General features: G+C 52.1%; 1 protein-coding gene across 1 annotated transcript; it reads left to right on the top strand.

Annotated features, from left to right (window-relative positions):
• The first annotated feature begins 1,900 nt into the window (after positions 1-1,900).
• GASK1A (golgi associated kinase 1A) lies at positions 1,901-17,100 on the top strand. Its single transcript, XM_035549737.2, has 5 exons — positions 1,901-2,225; positions 8,929-9,810; positions 14,396-14,518; positions 14,725-14,828; positions 15,184-17,100. Exons 1-5 carry the CDS (start codon positions 2,100-2,102, stop codon positions 15,392-15,394), a joined length of 1,446 nt encoding a protein of 481 aa, XP_035405630.1. The 5' UTR covers positions 1,901-2,099; the 3' UTR covers positions 15,395-17,100.
• Positions 17,101-17,530: the final 430 nt, after the last annotated feature.

Below are 17,530 nucleotides of genomic sequence, written 5' to 3'. Positions count from 1 at the left end.
AGCTCTCTCCCCTGTCTGCTTCATCCTTATACCCTTAACTTGCCAGCTCTGTCACAGCACCTGCAAGCGACGGCTGAAATATCAGGGCCTCCTTAGTGAGGTGTCAAGGCCCATTACCAGAAGATATAGGAGAGAGCAGGGGAAAAAGGAGAAGTCCGAAGGCTTTCTGAGCAGCTCATTTGTAGCCAGTGGTTGACAGGCAGTGATTTATCTGGGCAGGGTTTGGGCCTCAGAAATCCATTCAAGCTTATAATTACCTTGGTGCATCTGGAAAGTCGTCCTCACAGTCCCTCAAACCCATTAGAGCCTCACACTTCTCTAAACGGGGAAAAGAAACACTTTGACTTTACTTTCTCAGAGGCAGAGCAGCTTTCTGATCCTCGCCAGTGCTTTTGAAGCCTGTGCCCTCCCTGCCACCCGTTTGAAACTCCTCGGGGAGAGGTGGGCCAGTGAGGTGGACACCTTTGGGCTGCTGTCAGGGTGGCCCTCCTGAGCATCCTCAAGAAATGGGTTTATAGCACACTTGGTTCTCAGGTCCTGCTTCATTTATTTATTTATTTATTTATTTCCCTCTGTAACTGTCATTAAAGAACTTCTCCAGGGGAAGGAGGGAGCGGAAATCAGATCGAAATTTCCAAGTGCTGAGATCGGAGCATCTGTTTCCAGGCTCTGTGGACTTATCCCAGCAGTTTGGCCACTGATCCCTTAAGTCTGCCTCCTGCAGCAGCCATCCGTGCCTCTTTCTGACGGCGAATTCCTCAGATGTCAGGCGTGCATTTTAAAGGGTTATTTGTGAGGAGAGGCAAACCGGAGAGAGGAGCCGGAGCGCCTTGCCTGTCAGTCAAGGCACACAGTGCTGTTGCACCAACAGGAGCCATTTTGACAGAAAATTGCATATAAATTGAATCGCTTCAGAATTATGAAAAGGAGAGGAAAACAAAAGCCTCAGAAATAGGAGACAGGCACGCCTCCCACATGAGGCTGGCACAGAAGGATGTGCCCTGAAGCTGAGCAGCCTTTGGACATAACCTTCCATCCGTATATTTGCCGAGGGAGAATTTTGAGGAGCAACAAAAGGTGCTGGGAGACACAAAAAGGGGAAAATAAATGCACTCGATGTGCCAAGGGTGTGTGGAGGAGCTGGGACTGGCAGAAGCCCGTGCTGGGCAGAGCATCATGTTGCAACCATTTCTTGCATCTAGCACACAGTTCTGTGCAATGTCACCGTAGGGCCGTGTGGGCAAGAGGGGCTTGGGGACACAGGAGCCACCTCCCCAGCTCCACCACTGCCTTCCTGTGCCACCCTGGACACGTCACTTCATCCATTTTCCCTAAGCCTTGTCCCCTTATTGTCTTTGTAGCCTGCTGTGTTCTCACTGTCCCTCACAATAGTTTGCATTGTTCGTTTTTCTGATTTTTTAAAATGCAAATACCAATAAAGAACAATGCTGATCAATTTAACTTGCTTTACAGTTCCCGGGACTGAGCACCCCAAAAAGATCTGTTAGCACATTAACCCCTTTTAAGTGGCCAAGGCATCTCCCAGCTGCTCCACACTGCTATTGAAAGGCAACGGATTAACACTTAAAAACCTCTGAGGGGTGTTTTCTGGGGCACCCATCAGCAGACCTGGGGTTCGCTTTCCCAGCTGCGGTGGAGCAGGACCAGCAAGCTCCCTGGGGCTCTGCCTCTCCCCTGCTTGTCCCAAACCAGGAGCTCAGGAGGAGCACGTGTCATTTCAGCCTCCTTTACCTCTACCTCCCAGATTGAACTTGCCCTCTGTATTTAAAAAAAAAGAAAAAAGCAGCAAGAAGGGCTTTTATTGTGAAAAAGAGACTCTTCAAATGCCTGCTCCCCCCTTCCCAGCCTCAGGGAGGTGGGTCTGGGCTGCTGCGGAGTTGGAAAACTGGCGGCCGAAGTTGGCCGGGTGTCCGCCCGCCGGGAGCGGGGAGCCCACGCGGAGGCTGCCCCGAGCCCCGAGGGACACGCGGGTGACAGCGCCTCGGGGAGACGAGCCGCGTGGATTGGACTTTTTTAAAAACCTTTCATTTATTTTATTTTTTTTTCTCTCTATTTAAAAAAAAAATTATTTCCATTTTATGGTTTTTAATGTTCTGGTTTTCTATGGAAGCGCTGCCGGGAGCTGGTGCCCAGCCCGGGAGGTGACCGCGTGCTGCCTCTCCTGCATGCGAAGAGCAGGACATCGGCTGGCACTGGGAGCCATGGTATGATTTTGGGGGTTTCCTCCTCGAGCTGGTGGTGGGAAGGGATGCTGGGCCCATGGGACACGTTGTGAGGCCATCCCCCAGCTGCCTCCATCCTCCTTGGGACAAGTCCAGAGGGATCCCTCGTGGGGCTGGAGCACGCAGGCAAGGCTCCGGCATGGATCTGTCCTTCATAACGCTAGGGATGGGCAAAGCTAATGGTTAACAATCAAGGAATTGTGTTTTTTGTGATAATTAATCTCACAGCAGTGAAAGAAAAAAGCTGAGGAAGCGAGCGGTGCCTTACCCACCTCTGCTCCGCTGCCCTTGCAAAACGCGTGTCGGGTGGAGGCTGCAGATGCACGTGCTGGGCGAGACAGGAGGTGCTGCTGCCAAAACCAGTGCTCTGGTGTCACCCACACGTGTCGCTGAAACACCCTTAAGTCCTGGGAGCATGGCTGGGGTGGCTCAGGGGGCTGGTGCATGCTGTGGGGCCGGAGGTGCTGGTGAGCAGCAGGACTCACGGCAGAGCATATGCATGGGCTACTCTGAGTTTCCTGATTAATGAACTTCAGCAGCAGGAAAAACGGGCAAGACAGGGGGTCACCCATTTGGGGACTGGAAATAATTCCTCTCCCCTGAAGAAAAAAGCAAGGCAGCTCTCCCCGTGCCAGGCTTTCTCCTGCAGCACTGCTTTCCCCCACGAGCCTGTACTATGAAGCCTTTCAAAGTACCTGCAGCGCGTGCCAGGTGCCTGGTGTGGTCTCCCTGCTGGAGCAGAATGGTCATTTTTCACCTGGGTTTCCATTTTTCCTTTGCAAGGGCAGGTCTGAGGATGGGGATGTGGAAATGTCCTTGCACAGTTTCCTACCAGCATCAAAAATTGTTTTTTTTGGGGGGGGTTGTTGGGATTTAAAGCACGGCGAGGCCAGGGCTTGGGGCAGCTGGTGGCACTGGGCTGCTCCCCTGTGTCCCCAGCCCCCCTGAAAACACATCAAATGCCAGCACCGAGCTGGGGGAAGGCTGCGTGAGGGAAATGCCTCCTTGCTTCTGGCTCCAAAATCTGCCGGTGAGTAATTTCCACCGACTCTGCCGCTCTCCCAGTACGAGGCAGTATAAATAAGAGGGGCTGACTGCACTTTATTAATGCTCTCGCAGAGATGCCAAATGCCATAGTTACCCCTTCTGCTTCAAAGGCTCAGTAACCCTGAGGCTGCTTGCCTTCCCCGAAGGCAAAGCTCCTCCAGAGCAGGGCTGCTACGGTGTTTGCTCCGATCATTCGCCCGGTGGGGTCGGATGGGAGAAGGAAAAGCAGGATGCAGGAGGCAAAGACAGGCAGGGAGCAGATTCCCTTCCCTTTTTATTTTTATTTTTTATTTTTTTTATTTTTTCCTGTATAGAAACTAAAGGAATGGTTTAAATCTAGGGAAATGGTTACCTTTCTGAAGCTGAGGATGGGCATGTATGAACAATTCTGTTTTCAATAAAGCCCGGGGATGAATGGCCCCGCTGTCCCTCCGCTCCCGGCCGCAGCTGTGGAATCCCACGAATGCGTTCCTTTGCTCTTCAGGAAGAAAAAAAACCCTTAGAGCAAGAGAGGGGAGACTGAGCCAGCCGACTTGTCCGTCCTCCACCAAAATGCATCCAAGGGAATCTGGAGCCAGTCTTGCAAAGCCTCCGCAGGGCACTGAGCACGTGTGCCTCTGCTCCAGGGCTGGTCCACCAGCTCAAGAAGACTGGAAAAAAGCATGTTGAAATCCACCCCCCACCCAACTACAGGAAAGATGTAACCCCCAATAAAAGGAATATGACTGGATCAGGTGCCAAAAATGTGTAAGAGAGTTTTAGTGGTTCTTCAGGCACTCATCAACAGGATCGGTAAGCTCATCAAGAGCAAGAAGGGAGTAAAACTTGATTTTATTTAAATGCATTCATCCCTGTGTAGCCCAGAACACGCTGCAAAAAAATATGTCACTTCCCAGCACCTTTGCTCTTTGCTGCTGCGATGCAGAAAGGAGCTGAAGCAGCACAACCCCGCTGGAGATGCAAGGCCAAAGCTGGTCAGCAGCTCAGGAATACACAGGGAGAAGCTTTTAGGGTGGGGGACATTGTGAGGAAGGGGACTTGAGAGGAACCCCTGGGTTCCTCGCTGCTGTCACTGTCCTGGCTTTGGGCATCCTGTAGAAATTACTAGTGTGAGCAGAAAAGCAGCTGTGTCCCTGGCTGCGGCTGGAAGCGAGCCGCTGAGGAGCAGGACTTCTGATTCCTGAAGAAGGTGGGGAAAAAAAATCATGTTGTTTTCCAGCAGAAGGAAACCAGGCGTGCAGAGGCCGTGCGTGTGAGGGGTTAGCAGCGAAGGACCCCGGCATGTGGTCTGCAGGCTGCTGCCCTCCTCCAGAGCATCCTCCGCGCAGTCCCCGAGGCACAAAGGCAGCACTGTTGGAAGGGAGCAGGCACGCGGGGCGCAGATGTTGCACGAGGGAAAGCCACATCTGTTCTGCTGGGGAAGGGGCCCTCCTGCTGCTTCCCCACGCGGATGGGAAAGCTGATGTGTGCGGCTTGGCTGGGGTGTGACAGGAGGGCAGGGAGACGGGAGCAAGGGAAACACCACGGGGACTTCAAACAAAATTTTAAAGTCAGTCCTCGGAGAGAACGGTGTTATCAGCACCATTTTATTCTTCCACGCTGGGGTGCTGCCCAGCACTTGTCTCACAGTCAGGCTGCAGACCACCTCCATCAGGCTGTCCAAAATGTAGCACAGCACGACAAGTTTTTAAAGTCCCATCCCGGGCAATTTAACTTTGTCATTTTCTGGTTTGGTTTGGACACACTCGTGGGAAGAGCTGAGTGCCAGCTCGGAGGGTACTGCTGGCTCTGCGGGACAGACCCAGCACCACGTGGCAGCAGGTCTGGCTTCCCTCCCGCCCCAGGATTGCTGTGGCCCCCTTTCGTGTGTCTGGTGGGGTCTGAAGGCAGCCAGGCTCCCCTCGAGTCTGGCAGCTGTGATTTAATAGCTGTCTTGGGTAAAGCCCTGTTTGGCGAGCGATATATCTTCCCCGGGCAGGATGATATAGGAAGGCACTTAAACGCTCGAATCATGGGTGACTGGTGAAGGGCTTCCTTCAGCTCAGGCTCTGGGGGAGAAGAGATTTGGTCTCCTGGCTGCTGTGAGCCTCCCTGTTGTTAAAACCATGCATTTCCCAGCCAAAAACAAGAGGATGGGGCTGTTCCCCTCCTGGAGGTGATGCTGCACAGTGACTCTAGTTGATGCACAGCCCCGCTTTCCTGGGCAGCCATGGTGGGTGCAAGGCTTTGGAGACACTCCTGGGGGTGGCAGGCAGCAGGAGAAAGTCTTCTGGTGGCTTTTCAAGCAATTTTTTTTAAAATCGGTCACGGTGGGCTGCGTTGCCTGCGGTCCACACAGTTCTGTGTTTATTTGGCAGGTTCCAGAGGAGAGCAGGGATGGATCCCACTTTTAAAGGCCACGTATTTCCATGGCATCTTTTTGAATTTTAGGGCTGTTCCTCACATTCCTGGATAATGAAGTTTTGGGTTTGTTTTTCTTTTCTTCCACGCTCGACAAAGCCAATTTGATGCACTTTGCAAAGCAATTGAAAACAGGCTTCTCTGCTTCAAATTCCGCCAAGGTTCAAGCACCACGGGAACAAAGTGTTGAGGATAAAATCCTCTGACCCACACTTAGAAAATGTTATCCCCAAGTGGCCAGGCCATGCCCTCGGGAGCCCGGGCTGCACTGTATGTCCATCTGACGAGTGAGCATATGTATTGTTTACTCCTTGGCATCCTGGCACAAGCCATACCTCTCTGAAGTGTTTTTATGGGTTTTGCTTCAGCTTGCCTGCTGGGAAATGTACCTAATTTCTAGAGAAGACGTGCTGTACTGTCAGTTTGTCAAGCTGGCAAAGCAGAGCGGTATGTATGGTTTTCATTTCAGGCTGAATTGAAGCCATAGCTTAAAGTGCAGCATTTTTTACAGCATAGACTTGGAGAAAGTCTCTTTGGAAAAGGATTTACCCTGGGTTTATAAATACAGCACCATTTCTGCAATGTTATATCATCTAGATTACTATTAAGCTTGTAATATTGACTGCCAGAAATAACATAGAGGCTGTACTTGCACTTTTTTTCCCTTATTATTGTCGATGTGGCAGTGAAATCCAGGCTCCCCGAGCTGAGCAGGGAAAGGTCTGCGGTGGCCCTGGTCCAGGCTCATGGAGCAGGATTCAGGCTCAGCTGTAACCAAACCAAGCCTGCCCACAGAGGGGACAAAGTGGTTCCAGGCGCTAAGGATGCTTCAACCACTCGCCCTGCAAACCACCTTGATGTAAAAAAAAATAAATTGTAATTGTTCCCATCCGTTTGGCTCCCTGTGGCCAGTGTTGCTCTCCAGCTGTGGATTAAAAAGGGGTTTTCCCACTGTATTTGCCATGCTCCCCGCATGGCTCTTGCATGCTCCCCCAAGGGTGTGAGTTTTCCTAATTAAAGCCAGTCTCGACTGCTGTGCCTGGACAAGTGCTTTCTGCACCATTACAATAAGGGGAAGAGTTTCCAAGTGTGTTCATGAATGTTGGCGGCGGTGCTCAAGGTCTGGTTTTAGGAACCCAAAAAGCTGCAGAGGTGTTGTTGTTTGGGTTGTTTTAGGCAGGGCTCTGAAAAACACTCAGATGGGTGTGAGATTTCTGGGAAACTCCTCTATTTTTGCCATGCGGGTCTAACACAGACCTGGAGCTGCACAGGAGGAGGCTGGCATAAGCCGAGTGTGAGTGAAGCATTCCTCCCAGCAGCTCCATTTTGCTGCACTATGCTGTATTTCTGGGAGAGAAACAATTAAATGAGAGCTATAAAGCTAAATCACTCCAAATGCACCATCACGAGCTCTTGGAAGCTGTTTTAAATCTGCTGTCCTTGAGAGGGAGACCTGGAAGGAAAACCCACTTGGGCCCTCATTGGTTTTTGGGTAGTGCTCGATCAGCTGATGAGGTGCAGATGAAACATTTCTTCTGGCACAGGCTGCCCAGAGAAGCTGTGGATGCCCCATCCCTGGAGGTGTTCAAGGCCAGGCTGGATGGGGCTTTGGGCAGCCTGGTCTGGTGGGAGGTGTCCCTGCCCATGGCAGGGGGTTGGAACGAGGTGATCTTTCATGTCCCTTCCAACCCAAACCATTCTGTGATTCTCGTGAGCTGCCTTCTGGAAGTCACTCTGGCTGCTGGCTCTCACCCCCAGAGCTTTTGAGCTCTTGCTTTTTCAAGCTTTTCCTCTTACAAACAATTCCTTATCCTTTCCTTGGCAATATACCATCCCGCTATGTCCGCTGTGGATATACTTGTGCTTCCAAAATAAATAACTGCAAAGCGAAGAGGAACAAGGCCCTGTTCCTTGCTCGTTGTCCTGAGCCTCATCGCCCAATTGCTTGGAAATGTCTCTGTAAAGCACGAGAGCGGTGCTGGGCTGGAAGGCTTATAAAGAGATTATAAAATATGTTGGCCATCACACAGGTCGCAGCCAGTGAGGTGGTCTTTCACCAGCACCAGTGCTGTGATGCCGGGGAGGCCTTGAGGGCAAAGCAGTCACGTTGGCTTAGCAGTGCAGGGACTTGCACTTTGTCTGCTCATGGCTGCATTTACAGCCCATATTGTTTTTGTAAGTCCCTCCCAGCAAACAGCACTAAAACTTGGTGGCACCCATCTAAAAGCAGTTTCTTGGTGCTGGTAATTAGAACATTTTGGGTTTCAGATACAGAAGCTTGTACCTTTTCTAAACGTAGGCTGCAACAGCTTCTGATGAGGTCTTGTAAGCTCTTATCCACGCTGAGTGCAGCAATGGGCAGAGCTGGCAGGACCAGGTCTTGGCACACACTGCACTTCCTTCCCATGAGGGCACAGAGGTCTGGATTTTGGGCTGAGTGTGCAACTGCGACAGAAACCACTGGAGTGAGGTGTTCAGGAGAAAAACCTCTTAGCAACTGGAAAACGCTCACACCCATCTATTTGCTCTGTGTTGGCCTGTGTGGAGTACACTAAGGATGCTGTGGAAATGTAGTCTTTCAAAATCACACCTCATCTTGTATCCCCCCTTCTGTTCCCTGATTTCCTTTAGGGTTTATTCAGATTCACAGCTCCCCAGTCAAATACAGATGCAGTTGGGTGAGTGGATGCAGCAGAGCTCAGGGAATAGCACAGCAAACTGCAGGCTGCGGCAGAAGAAAAGGCAGCGTGGACATTCAGCCTTATAAAAAAAAAACAAACATCATGATAAAAGAGGAATGTTTTCTATTTCTGGTCTTGCATACTCTGATTTTGAGTGGTGTGACTGCTCCGACACACACAAAGGCCCACACTGGGAGGCCTTGGGCATCAGGAGCTCACAGTGACTGACGCAACAGAGCTCAGGGTGGCTGGGAAGGGCCAGTCTGGGGGAATACCGTTGCTGAAGCTCTTTTTTTTTTTTTTTTTTCATTCCTTGAATTTTCAAAGCAAAATATTTGAAGAATTCCTCAGCCATAAGGTGGTCCTGTACACCAGCACTACAGACATTACAGCATCTCCGATGGGTCAGCTCTTGCCCTGACCAGCTCCTGGGGTACCATCGGCTAATTTCTGACCCAAATCATGCTATGGCCACTTGTGTCCCCCAGCCGAGCCCCTTTTTTTGACGTTCCCCATGGGCTTGGATCCCTTGTGACTCTCTCCTTTCTGACCCGCAGGCCCAGCGACCGTGGCGAAGGACGGGGCTGAAGCACCCTCCCTTGGTGGCCCTGGGGGTCCTGCTGGCCCTGGCCCTGCTGGCGCTCACCCACCTGCCCCCACCACCAACCGGGGACCACGGCTGGGCCCGGTCCCTTCGCATGGCCCCAGCGCCCATATCACTGTCCCCAGCCCCCCGGCCCCGGCAGGACACAGCCACCACCCTGTGTGGGGACAAGCCACCCGCCCGGGGGACAAGGAGGCGTCAGGGGGACAGCTGGCGGCTGCGGGAGCTGGGTATGCCGTCCCCTTCGCCTTGTGTGGAGCGGCCATGTTGGCGGGGAGACCCCCAACGTGGGAACAGGCTGCGTCTTGGCAGGACGTCCCCGCCGTGGCTCTCCGATGATGACATCCAGAAGATGAAGCTGATGGCCTATGGCCAGGTGGTCTCCAAAACCCGTGTGCCAGCCCACGGGCAGGTCCTGCGCGTCCGCCTGCACGCCGAGGGGGACCCCCAGCCCACCGGCCCCCGGGGGGACTGTGGGGATGGACGCTGCGGGCTCATCAAGCGCCCTGGGGACCTCTACGAGGTGGTGGCTTTCCACCTGGACAGGGTCTTGGGGCTGAACAGGAGCCTGCCCGCCGTGGCCCGCCGCTTCTCCAGCCCCATCCTGCCCTATAGCTACACCAACGGTGCTACACGGCCCGTCATCTGGTGGGCACCCGATGTCCAGCACCTGGAGGACACCAACAATGACCAGAACTCCTGCGCCCTGGGGTGGCTGCAGTACCAGGAGATGCTGCGGACTCATGGCAGGGCCCCGGTGGTGGGGGACATGCCCTGCAAGAGCATCCAGCATGGCGAGTGGGGCCGCCTGGCGCTCTTTGACTTCCTCCTGCAGGTAGGGCTGAGGTGAGGGAGGCTGTCTGTTGTGCCAGGTGGGACACTATATCCTCCTGTGCACACCTCTGTCGTCTCTTTCTCTTCTGCGAGTTGTGTAGGCTGTGTTGTCCTGGGAGAGAATGACAAAACGTGAGTCAAAAATTACTGCTTTTTGCTGCTGGGGTAACTTTTGCACCTTATGGCACATCTCGATGATATTGCCTCCACCTTCCACACTACCTCATCTTGCGTGGTGAATCTCATGCAGGACTTGCATGAGCTTGTGGTGAGCATAAGCAACCAGTGGGATTAAAAGCAAGAAAAACATCCCTGAAACCTACACCAGGGTCTGCCCTGCCTTCATGGCTGCACACAGCCCCTGGCTGAACATGGCCTGTCAAGGAGAAAGGAGAACCAGGGAGCATGCACCCAAATCTGAGCTCAGCTCCATATGGCGGGATTTCTCAAGCAAAATTCAAACCAGAGGGAAAAATGTAGTGGAAAGCAGCACTTTTTTTTTTTCCCTCCATAAAGATTTGCATTTTAGCTGGATCATTGGTGAAAATCAGAGAAACCTGAGGAGCTGAAGCCCCATCTGTACCATTCAAAAGGTGGTGGCTGTTTTCTGGTTGAAGAAGTTCCAGGCTGGTGGGTGATCCATGGCACTGCCAAGTGCCTCAGGACCACGATCCAGCCTCCAGGCTGGTGAAGCTCAGCTGCAGGTTGGGGTGGGAGGAGTATGGAGCTTCTCTTGCTGTAGATGCTGAAGAGAAGAGTGAATACAAAGGGTTCAATTTTTCTGCTCAGCCCTCAACATTTCAAGAATTCCTCAACTTTCAAGCCCAGGCAAGGTCCCTCTGACAAAAGAAAAATAAAAAAATAAAAGTCCCTGCCATCAGGCAACTTTCTTTCATCTCCCCATCACAGCACAACACTAGAAGGCATGAGTCCATTTTTTTCCCCCAAAGTTGGCTGTCTTTAAACAAACAAATATATATACATATATATATATATATATCTTCCATGCTGCTCATAAAATGTTAATTTTCTGGAGGCTTGGGTTTCATAATTGCTGGCTTTGTAGAGGAGATGGATGTCTGCTCTCACGTGGTCCAGCTTCATCCCGGCCTGGATTCCCTTGCTCTGCATCATGTGGATGCTGCAGCTGCTCAGGGCAGGGCATTCCTGGGTGAAGGCAGCATCTCCTGTACCAGCCCTGTGGCTTTGATGCATTCACTCCAGAGACATGCTGCTGGCATGGGGAGTCATCATCCCTACCCTCTGTGTGGTAGTGCTTTCCTCCTCCTCCTCCTCAGGGTTAACAGTCTGATCTTTTGTCTGGAAAACCATAACCTGCTGCTGCAAGGGATTACCACAGCACCACAGGCAGTTATCATTTATTAGGGAGTAACCTTGAGGAGGAAAAAGGGGTTTCTCTGGAAAACAAAACAAAACAAAAAGCAAAGCCTGTTTATGTACCTCAGGGCTGCAACTTTCATTATTAGACAAGGGGAAACTAATTGAAATGACAATTATATATATAAATACATATACTTAAAAAAGAAAAAGGAGGAAGAAAAAAATACTATTAAAATGTGTGTTCTCATTACTCTTTCTGTTTTTTTGGCACGGCCTGGCCATTAATCTTTATAACCTCAGACTATGGCTGGCAAAGGAGACGCAGTCATGATTGGGCTTGGAAATATGTTAGATGAAACAGCCAAACAAATGAGAAGATTAACCAGTCCCTTTCCCTCCCCCAGGCCAAAATACCATTGAATGCAACGGAAAAGCTGAGTCTCCAGGAGAAAAATGCATCCAGTTTTAAGGAGACTTTCCTGCAGAGGGCCAAAACAGTGGAGTAATAAATCAAGGGGCAATCTGCTGGCTTTTTCTCAATAACTTAGTGGGATCCTCCCATGTGGAAAAGTCACATAAAGAGGCATGAAGCCAGCAGGATACTGTAGTAATGAAATAATGTCTCTAGCATCCAGCAGCATGTACTGAGGAGAGTGGGAAGCCATGAACTTTGAGCCCTCCCGTGCAGCCCTGATCCAGGCATTGAGATCTTCATCATCTTCTTCTAAAAGGTTTTAAAATTTGGCTTCTTCTGCATTATTCACTCCTTACAACATACACACAGTGTTTGCAAGTAGGAGAGTTTCAGGCTGCTGGCTGTCCCCTACAACCTATGTCCACCTGAGCCCCATAGGCCTGAGGTGTCAGGAGAGAGAGACCTCTCCTCTACCATGGGTAAAACACAGAGCCCTGTTGAAAGGGAGCAGCTATTGGCTTCATCCTGTGCCTTAAAAAGAGCCCAAACCACCAGCACACTCAGGCTGCACCCCTGCAGCAGCATCCCTGTCTCCCTCTGAGGTTGTCCTATCCTCGCTGGGACCTGCTTGGTCTGGAAATCAGCTCAGCTCCCCCAGAATGAAGGCTGTGAGGATAAGCCTGCCCCCCACCCTATCCCCCACACTATGATCAAGCTTTTAAGGACATGGCCACCTTCCTTTTTGCTTTCTCTCTGTGTTTCAGAGCTTTTTTTGCTGACAGCTGGGGAATGCAGAAGCCAAGGACTTCATCCAGGCACTGTGGTGATGGCCACAGGCATCTTTGGGGCTGCTACGCAAGCCCAGGAGCCTTACACATGGCTCTCCCCAGCCCCCTTCTCTTTTCCATGATGCAAGAGTTAGTCAGGCTCTTTGGCGTCCTACTTGAGAGCTTCAACAATCACAGACTCTCTCTGATGGATGCTTTCCCATCAACAACACCCTCCTTACACCCAGCAGAAAGACAAAAAAAAAGAAACATCTGGTATTTCATCAACTATTTGACCCCCAGATGACTTTGCAGGCTCAGTCCTTCAGGATGTAGCGGTCCTTGCAGGCCCAACTTCTTCCAGAGGACAGTCACCGCTAATTTTCCTAGGTTTCCTCTCCATCAGGAAGCTGGGAGCAGTGGCTCTCAGTGCTGGGAGAAGCAGTCCCCATCCCAGCCAGTGCTGGGCCTGAAGAGGCGCTTAAATGAAGGGTGCTTGTGACAGGTTGTGAGCTGCGCAGATGGCAGAAGGTGCGGCTCGTCTGTCTGTGTTACAGCAGCAAGGCCCGATGTTCATTAGGGCCACTCGGGCTCTGATGAGAAGTGAATGTCAGTGACATGGGGACAGCAAGGGGGAGGGAGAGCTGGTCCGTGCATCAGAGCTGCTCTCAGGGTGTCAACAAGGAGCTGCTCCATGTCCCAGGGCCCATCTGGGACACCAGCGTCAGCCCCCACTCTACACCCCCTTGGGTATGGCACCAGCTCCCTTGGTTTCAGATGTTCGTGGGGGAACGGAGGGCAGGGCAGAGCCCTGCTCTGTGCAGGCTGTCCCCATCTCCTTCCTCCTGGCCTCTCTCCAGGCGCCCTTCAGCCTCACTCCCCCTGCTTCCCACTGCCGGCAGTGTTGGCATACGTCGGACTGGTTCTCGGGAAGCCTTGACTCATCTCCACCACCATAACCACATCGTCCTCACCACGGCGTCTCCTTCCCCTGCTCGGCGTCTTGGGATCTGGATTTCCATACCCTGGTGGCCTTTGCAGAAACCAGCTGGGCTGGCTCACTGGGATCCTGGGCCAAAAGTTCTCCTGGCCACAGTGACCACAGGCATCCTGAGCTCTGACACCAACAACCCCAACAGCATTCATGCTGCAGTCGGGCTGCCCACCAGTGAGCTTTCCTTGCTTCCCTGGCACGAATGGCTGATCCAGCTGCGGAAGCTGAAATATATACGTTTTATATATACACCAAGGCAGGGTTATTGAAGCTGGGCCTGGCAGAGATTTATTTGTTTTAAAATCAGCTCCCCTCTTCCCTCCAAGGCAGGGTGATGTGCTGGGAGCTGCCAAGCAGTGCAGGGCTGCTGCAGGGATTTGGGGTGGGGAGGGGGATGCTCAGCAGCCTCGACAGCACAGGGGTTTAGCAGAGCCTGTAAGTAATTAAGCACAGATTAGTTAAAAGAAGTTACCGTGGACTAACTCAAATGTCATGCAGGCACCATGTAAAGCACAGATTGCTTTTTCCCTTACCAACTCTCTTCCATTCATCTGCTTTTTATTGAGAGCTGTGTAGGACTCAGGGATGGATGAAACAGGGTGTATAAGAAAGGTGCCCAAATAAAATGTCACCCAGTGAACCAAGGCTCAGCCCGAGAAACAATATCTCTTTTTGAAGTTTTGCAACCTAGGTTTTCTGGGGTGTTCTGGGGGTTATTTTGCCTTCCTCACTGTGTCCTTCTTGCCTTTGTTTCAGCTGCAAGCATGGCCCATTTGGTCTGTGCAGATATGGAGCGTGGTGTCTGAACTCCAGCAGAAAAGCTTGTCACTGTCACCTTTATCAGGCTCTTCTCCAAGCCCAAGGGGTTTTGCAAGTCAGCTCAGCTTCTTTGTGCTTCCCTGCCCCTCTCTTATGCACTGGTGTAAGCAGCTTTTCCACTCAGTGCCCACTAAGGATCCTTAAAAGCATTTTATTTTCCTCTGAGCAAGGAAAGCTCCATGTGAGAATCCCCAGGACCTTCCCATGCCAGCTGTCTGCCCCAGCTGAGGACGCCAAATGTCTCCCACAGGTTCATGACCGCCTGGACCGATACTGCTGTGGGTTCGAGCCCGACCCCTCTGAGCCCTGCGTGGAGGAGATGCTCCACGAGAAGTGCCGGAACCCAGCTGAGCTGGTCCTGGTGCACATCCTGGTACGTCCCCAGCCCCTGTGGCCCTTTCCCCAGTCCCACGTCCCAGGGGCTGCTCTGGCCAAAAATGAAGGTGCCTGGGAAGTGCTGGCTGCTGCTGGCCCCCAGAGGCTCTCAGGGTTACTCAATACGTCAAACGCCCAGCCTAAAACACCAGGCTGGTGACTGCCCACGGTAGGTGAGCTGCTCCTTCCCATCACCACTGGCAGGTCCGGAGCAGCGCCCCGTCCCGCCTGGTGTTCATCGACAACGCAGGCCGGCCGCAGCAGCCAGAGGCAAAGCTCAACTTCAGGCTCCTGCAGGGCATAGACAGGTAAGGGGGGCAATGTGCACGCTCCTGGTGGGACGTCTCCCCCCTCCTGCAGAGTCTTTGATGATATCTGCAAACCCGCTGGGAGTCCCTTTAACTAATCAAGCACCCCTGTGAAGCAGGGCCACCTCCCACACAGGACTGGGCAGGTAGGTGGGCTCCAAAACCCAACACATATGCCCCAGCACCAGGACTGGGTCTTCACTCTGCTCTGGTGCAAATCAGGGGTTGCTCCATGGCCAAGTGGAGTTGCAGTGAGATGAAGCCAGACAGAGGGAAAAGCCGTCCGTTTTCACATGTCCTGGTGAAGCGGGTCAGGGTGGCCGATGGCAGTCTCCATCCCACGTCTCTCTTTCAGCTTCCCGGAGACGGCCGTGGCCGTGCTGAGGTCGGGCTGCTTGGGCCGCCGGCTGCTGGAGTCGCTGTACGTGGACCGGGACCTCTGGGACAGCCAGGGCGGCGCCGCGGGGCTGAGACCTCTGCTGCGGACCCTCGAGAGGCGGGGGCAGGTCCTGCTGCGGTACCTCCAGGAGCACAACCTGACGGCGGTGAGGGACACGCCGCGCTGAACCCCGTGGTGGTTGGGCCTCATGTCCTCAGTTTTTGTGATGTGGAGCTGCGTGTGGGTTCTCGCTTCTCCAAAAGGTGTTTTTCTGATTTAACCCCCCATTGGTGGGATGTCCTGGAAAAGGAGAAGGGATTGTAGGAAAGATGAGGAGGAGACCTTCTCCAGAGACATCCCACAAATGTTTGAGAAAGGCACTAAGCAAGATTTATCGTGCAATGATCACAGCATGGAATTTTCAAAGGAGGTGCAAGTCCATAAGATTTTGGGTGCCTTCACTCCCCTCTCCTCCCCAGCATCTTTGAAAACCGCAGGTTTGACCATTTGAACTGACGGAGAGCCTGGGAAGGGTTAGCCAAGCAGTGAGAGGCACTGCTCAGGGCCGAGGGAAGTCACTGACAATCTTCCCATGGTTTTCATTGGGCTTTTTTGATGATGCCTTTATCCTTCCCAAAATAATAAAAGCAGAGAGTTTGGAGTGGTGTGGGGAAAATCAGAGGAGACCCTCCAAAGCAAGTACAAGTCACCAGAGCTGAGCTCTGTCTTCCCCCATGGAGGAGGTGACACGTGCCTGATGTCTGCATGAAGCTTTCTCTATGGTTAGCAGAAAAAAATCCTTCAACAAACATGCAGGATTATTTCAGCAGAAGGCAACTGGGTGCAAAATGCATTCTGCGTGTGCTGACAACCCCAGCAGCCAGGCAGTGAGAGCCGCTGCGACAGCACACAGCAGCATCCTGGCTAAATTGGTCCTCAGGAGTCAGGGCAGAGAGCAAAATGAGCAGGAGGACACCAGCATGGGTGCCTGCACTGTGCTGCTGACCCATCGCCCTTGTGTTGGAGCAAGCGGCCACCCTCGTGGGCAGAGAGGCAGGGAAGCGGGCACTCGCGCCGTCCCTGAGCCATCCATCTCAGCCATCTGTCAGTTTTAGAGTCTGCGAGGGGATACTTCCACAGCCACGCTGATAAGTGCAAGCAATTACCTTTCCCTCTTGCTTAAGAGAAGATGAAGTGAGGCTGGAGTGACATTAATCAGCAAGTGTGAGTGCTCTCAGAAAGCATCGGCACACGACATCGTGTGTGCTTCAGCATCCAGAGCACCAGCAGCATCTTGCTGCACTCTTGCCCTTGAGGTGATAAAGGAAACCCTTCACCCCATCTCCACCTCCACCAAAAAGCCCCACCGAAGCCCAGCTCGTGGGGATTCGTTATCAAGAGGTGACCTTAGCCTGTGAACTTGGAGAACGAAACAACTCATCCTGGGTCCAAAATAACTCAGCCGTGCCCAGCCACTGCCTCATATGAATAAATGAGAATAATAACGTAACATAACCAAATCCAGAAAATATGCCATGAAAAGCGACATGGTAGCAGCAGCATTAGGTTGGATGTGTAGCGCTGATTGTAGGTTTTCTCAGTAAAATGAGAAACTTCATTAAAAGAGTTTGTCGTCCCATGCAAGCCAAGTTCTCAGCAAGAAGAGAGGGAAGTGGGGCACTGCGCGGTGGCCAAAGCTGTTGACTTTGCTGGGATGGAGCATCAGCCTTTGCCTTGCCTCCGGTTGCATCTGCTTGACTTTAACACTGCACTAGGCAGTGGGGATCTTTCTAGCATTTTTTTGCATTTCCTTGCCTGTAACATGAGTTTGCTGGCTGAACACATGTGGGAACATCTGTAAACCCTTAAGCACGTGAATAAAAATCACTCTTGAATTAACAAGGAGTCACGTATGGATAAAAGAGAGAAGCAAAAGGCATGATCTCGCTAAGACTGATTGTTAGTTTCATCTAATTATTATTTTTTCCCCACGTGTATTTATCCACGTAGAAAGCAGAATGCACAGTCCTTGACATGTGGCAGCAGTGGTTCAGAGAAACCCCTGGGGACTGCTCCAGCCCCATCAGCCTTTAACAGTGTTGGGTTTGGTTTGCTCCAGCTATGAATATGGTGTGTTTCCTATCATATTTATGCTGTTATACCAGGATAAGGCACCTTCCCTGGGCTTGTAGAGGCTAAATTGCAGGCGGCTCTCATGGGAGTGATTAGAGCAACCCCTGGTCCTAACGAGGCGCCTGCCTGTCTTCAGCCAGGGGAGCTGGGGAAGGGGAGCAGCCATCGGGGCATGCCCGTGTGCTTGCTG

This window comes from Cygnus atratus, chromosome 2 (assembly GCF_013377495.2).
Source record: "Cygnus atratus isolate AKBS03 ecotype Queensland, Australia chromosome 2, CAtr_DNAZoo_HiC_assembly, whole genome shotgun sequence".
NCBI lineage: Eukaryota > Metazoa > Chordata > Aves > Anseriformes > Anatidae > Cygnus > Cygnus atratus.
The sequence above is the reverse complement of the archived record's forward strand: the minus strand, read 5'-3'. Positions and strand labels throughout refer to the sequence as shown.

Coding starts and splice junctions, on each gene's coding strand:
- GASK1A (XM_035549737.2), top strand. CDS start 2,100: ATGGTTTTTAATGTTCTGGTTTTCTATGGAAGCGCTGCCGGGAGCTGG. Junction 14,519..14,724: donor TGGTCCTGGTGCACATCCTG/GTACGTCCCCAG, acceptor CACCACTGGCAG/GTCCGGAGCAGCGCCCCGTC. Junction 14,829..15,183: donor CTCCTGCAGGGCATAGACAG/GTAAGGGGGGCA, acceptor TCTCTCTTTCAG/CTTCCCGGAGACGGCCGTGG.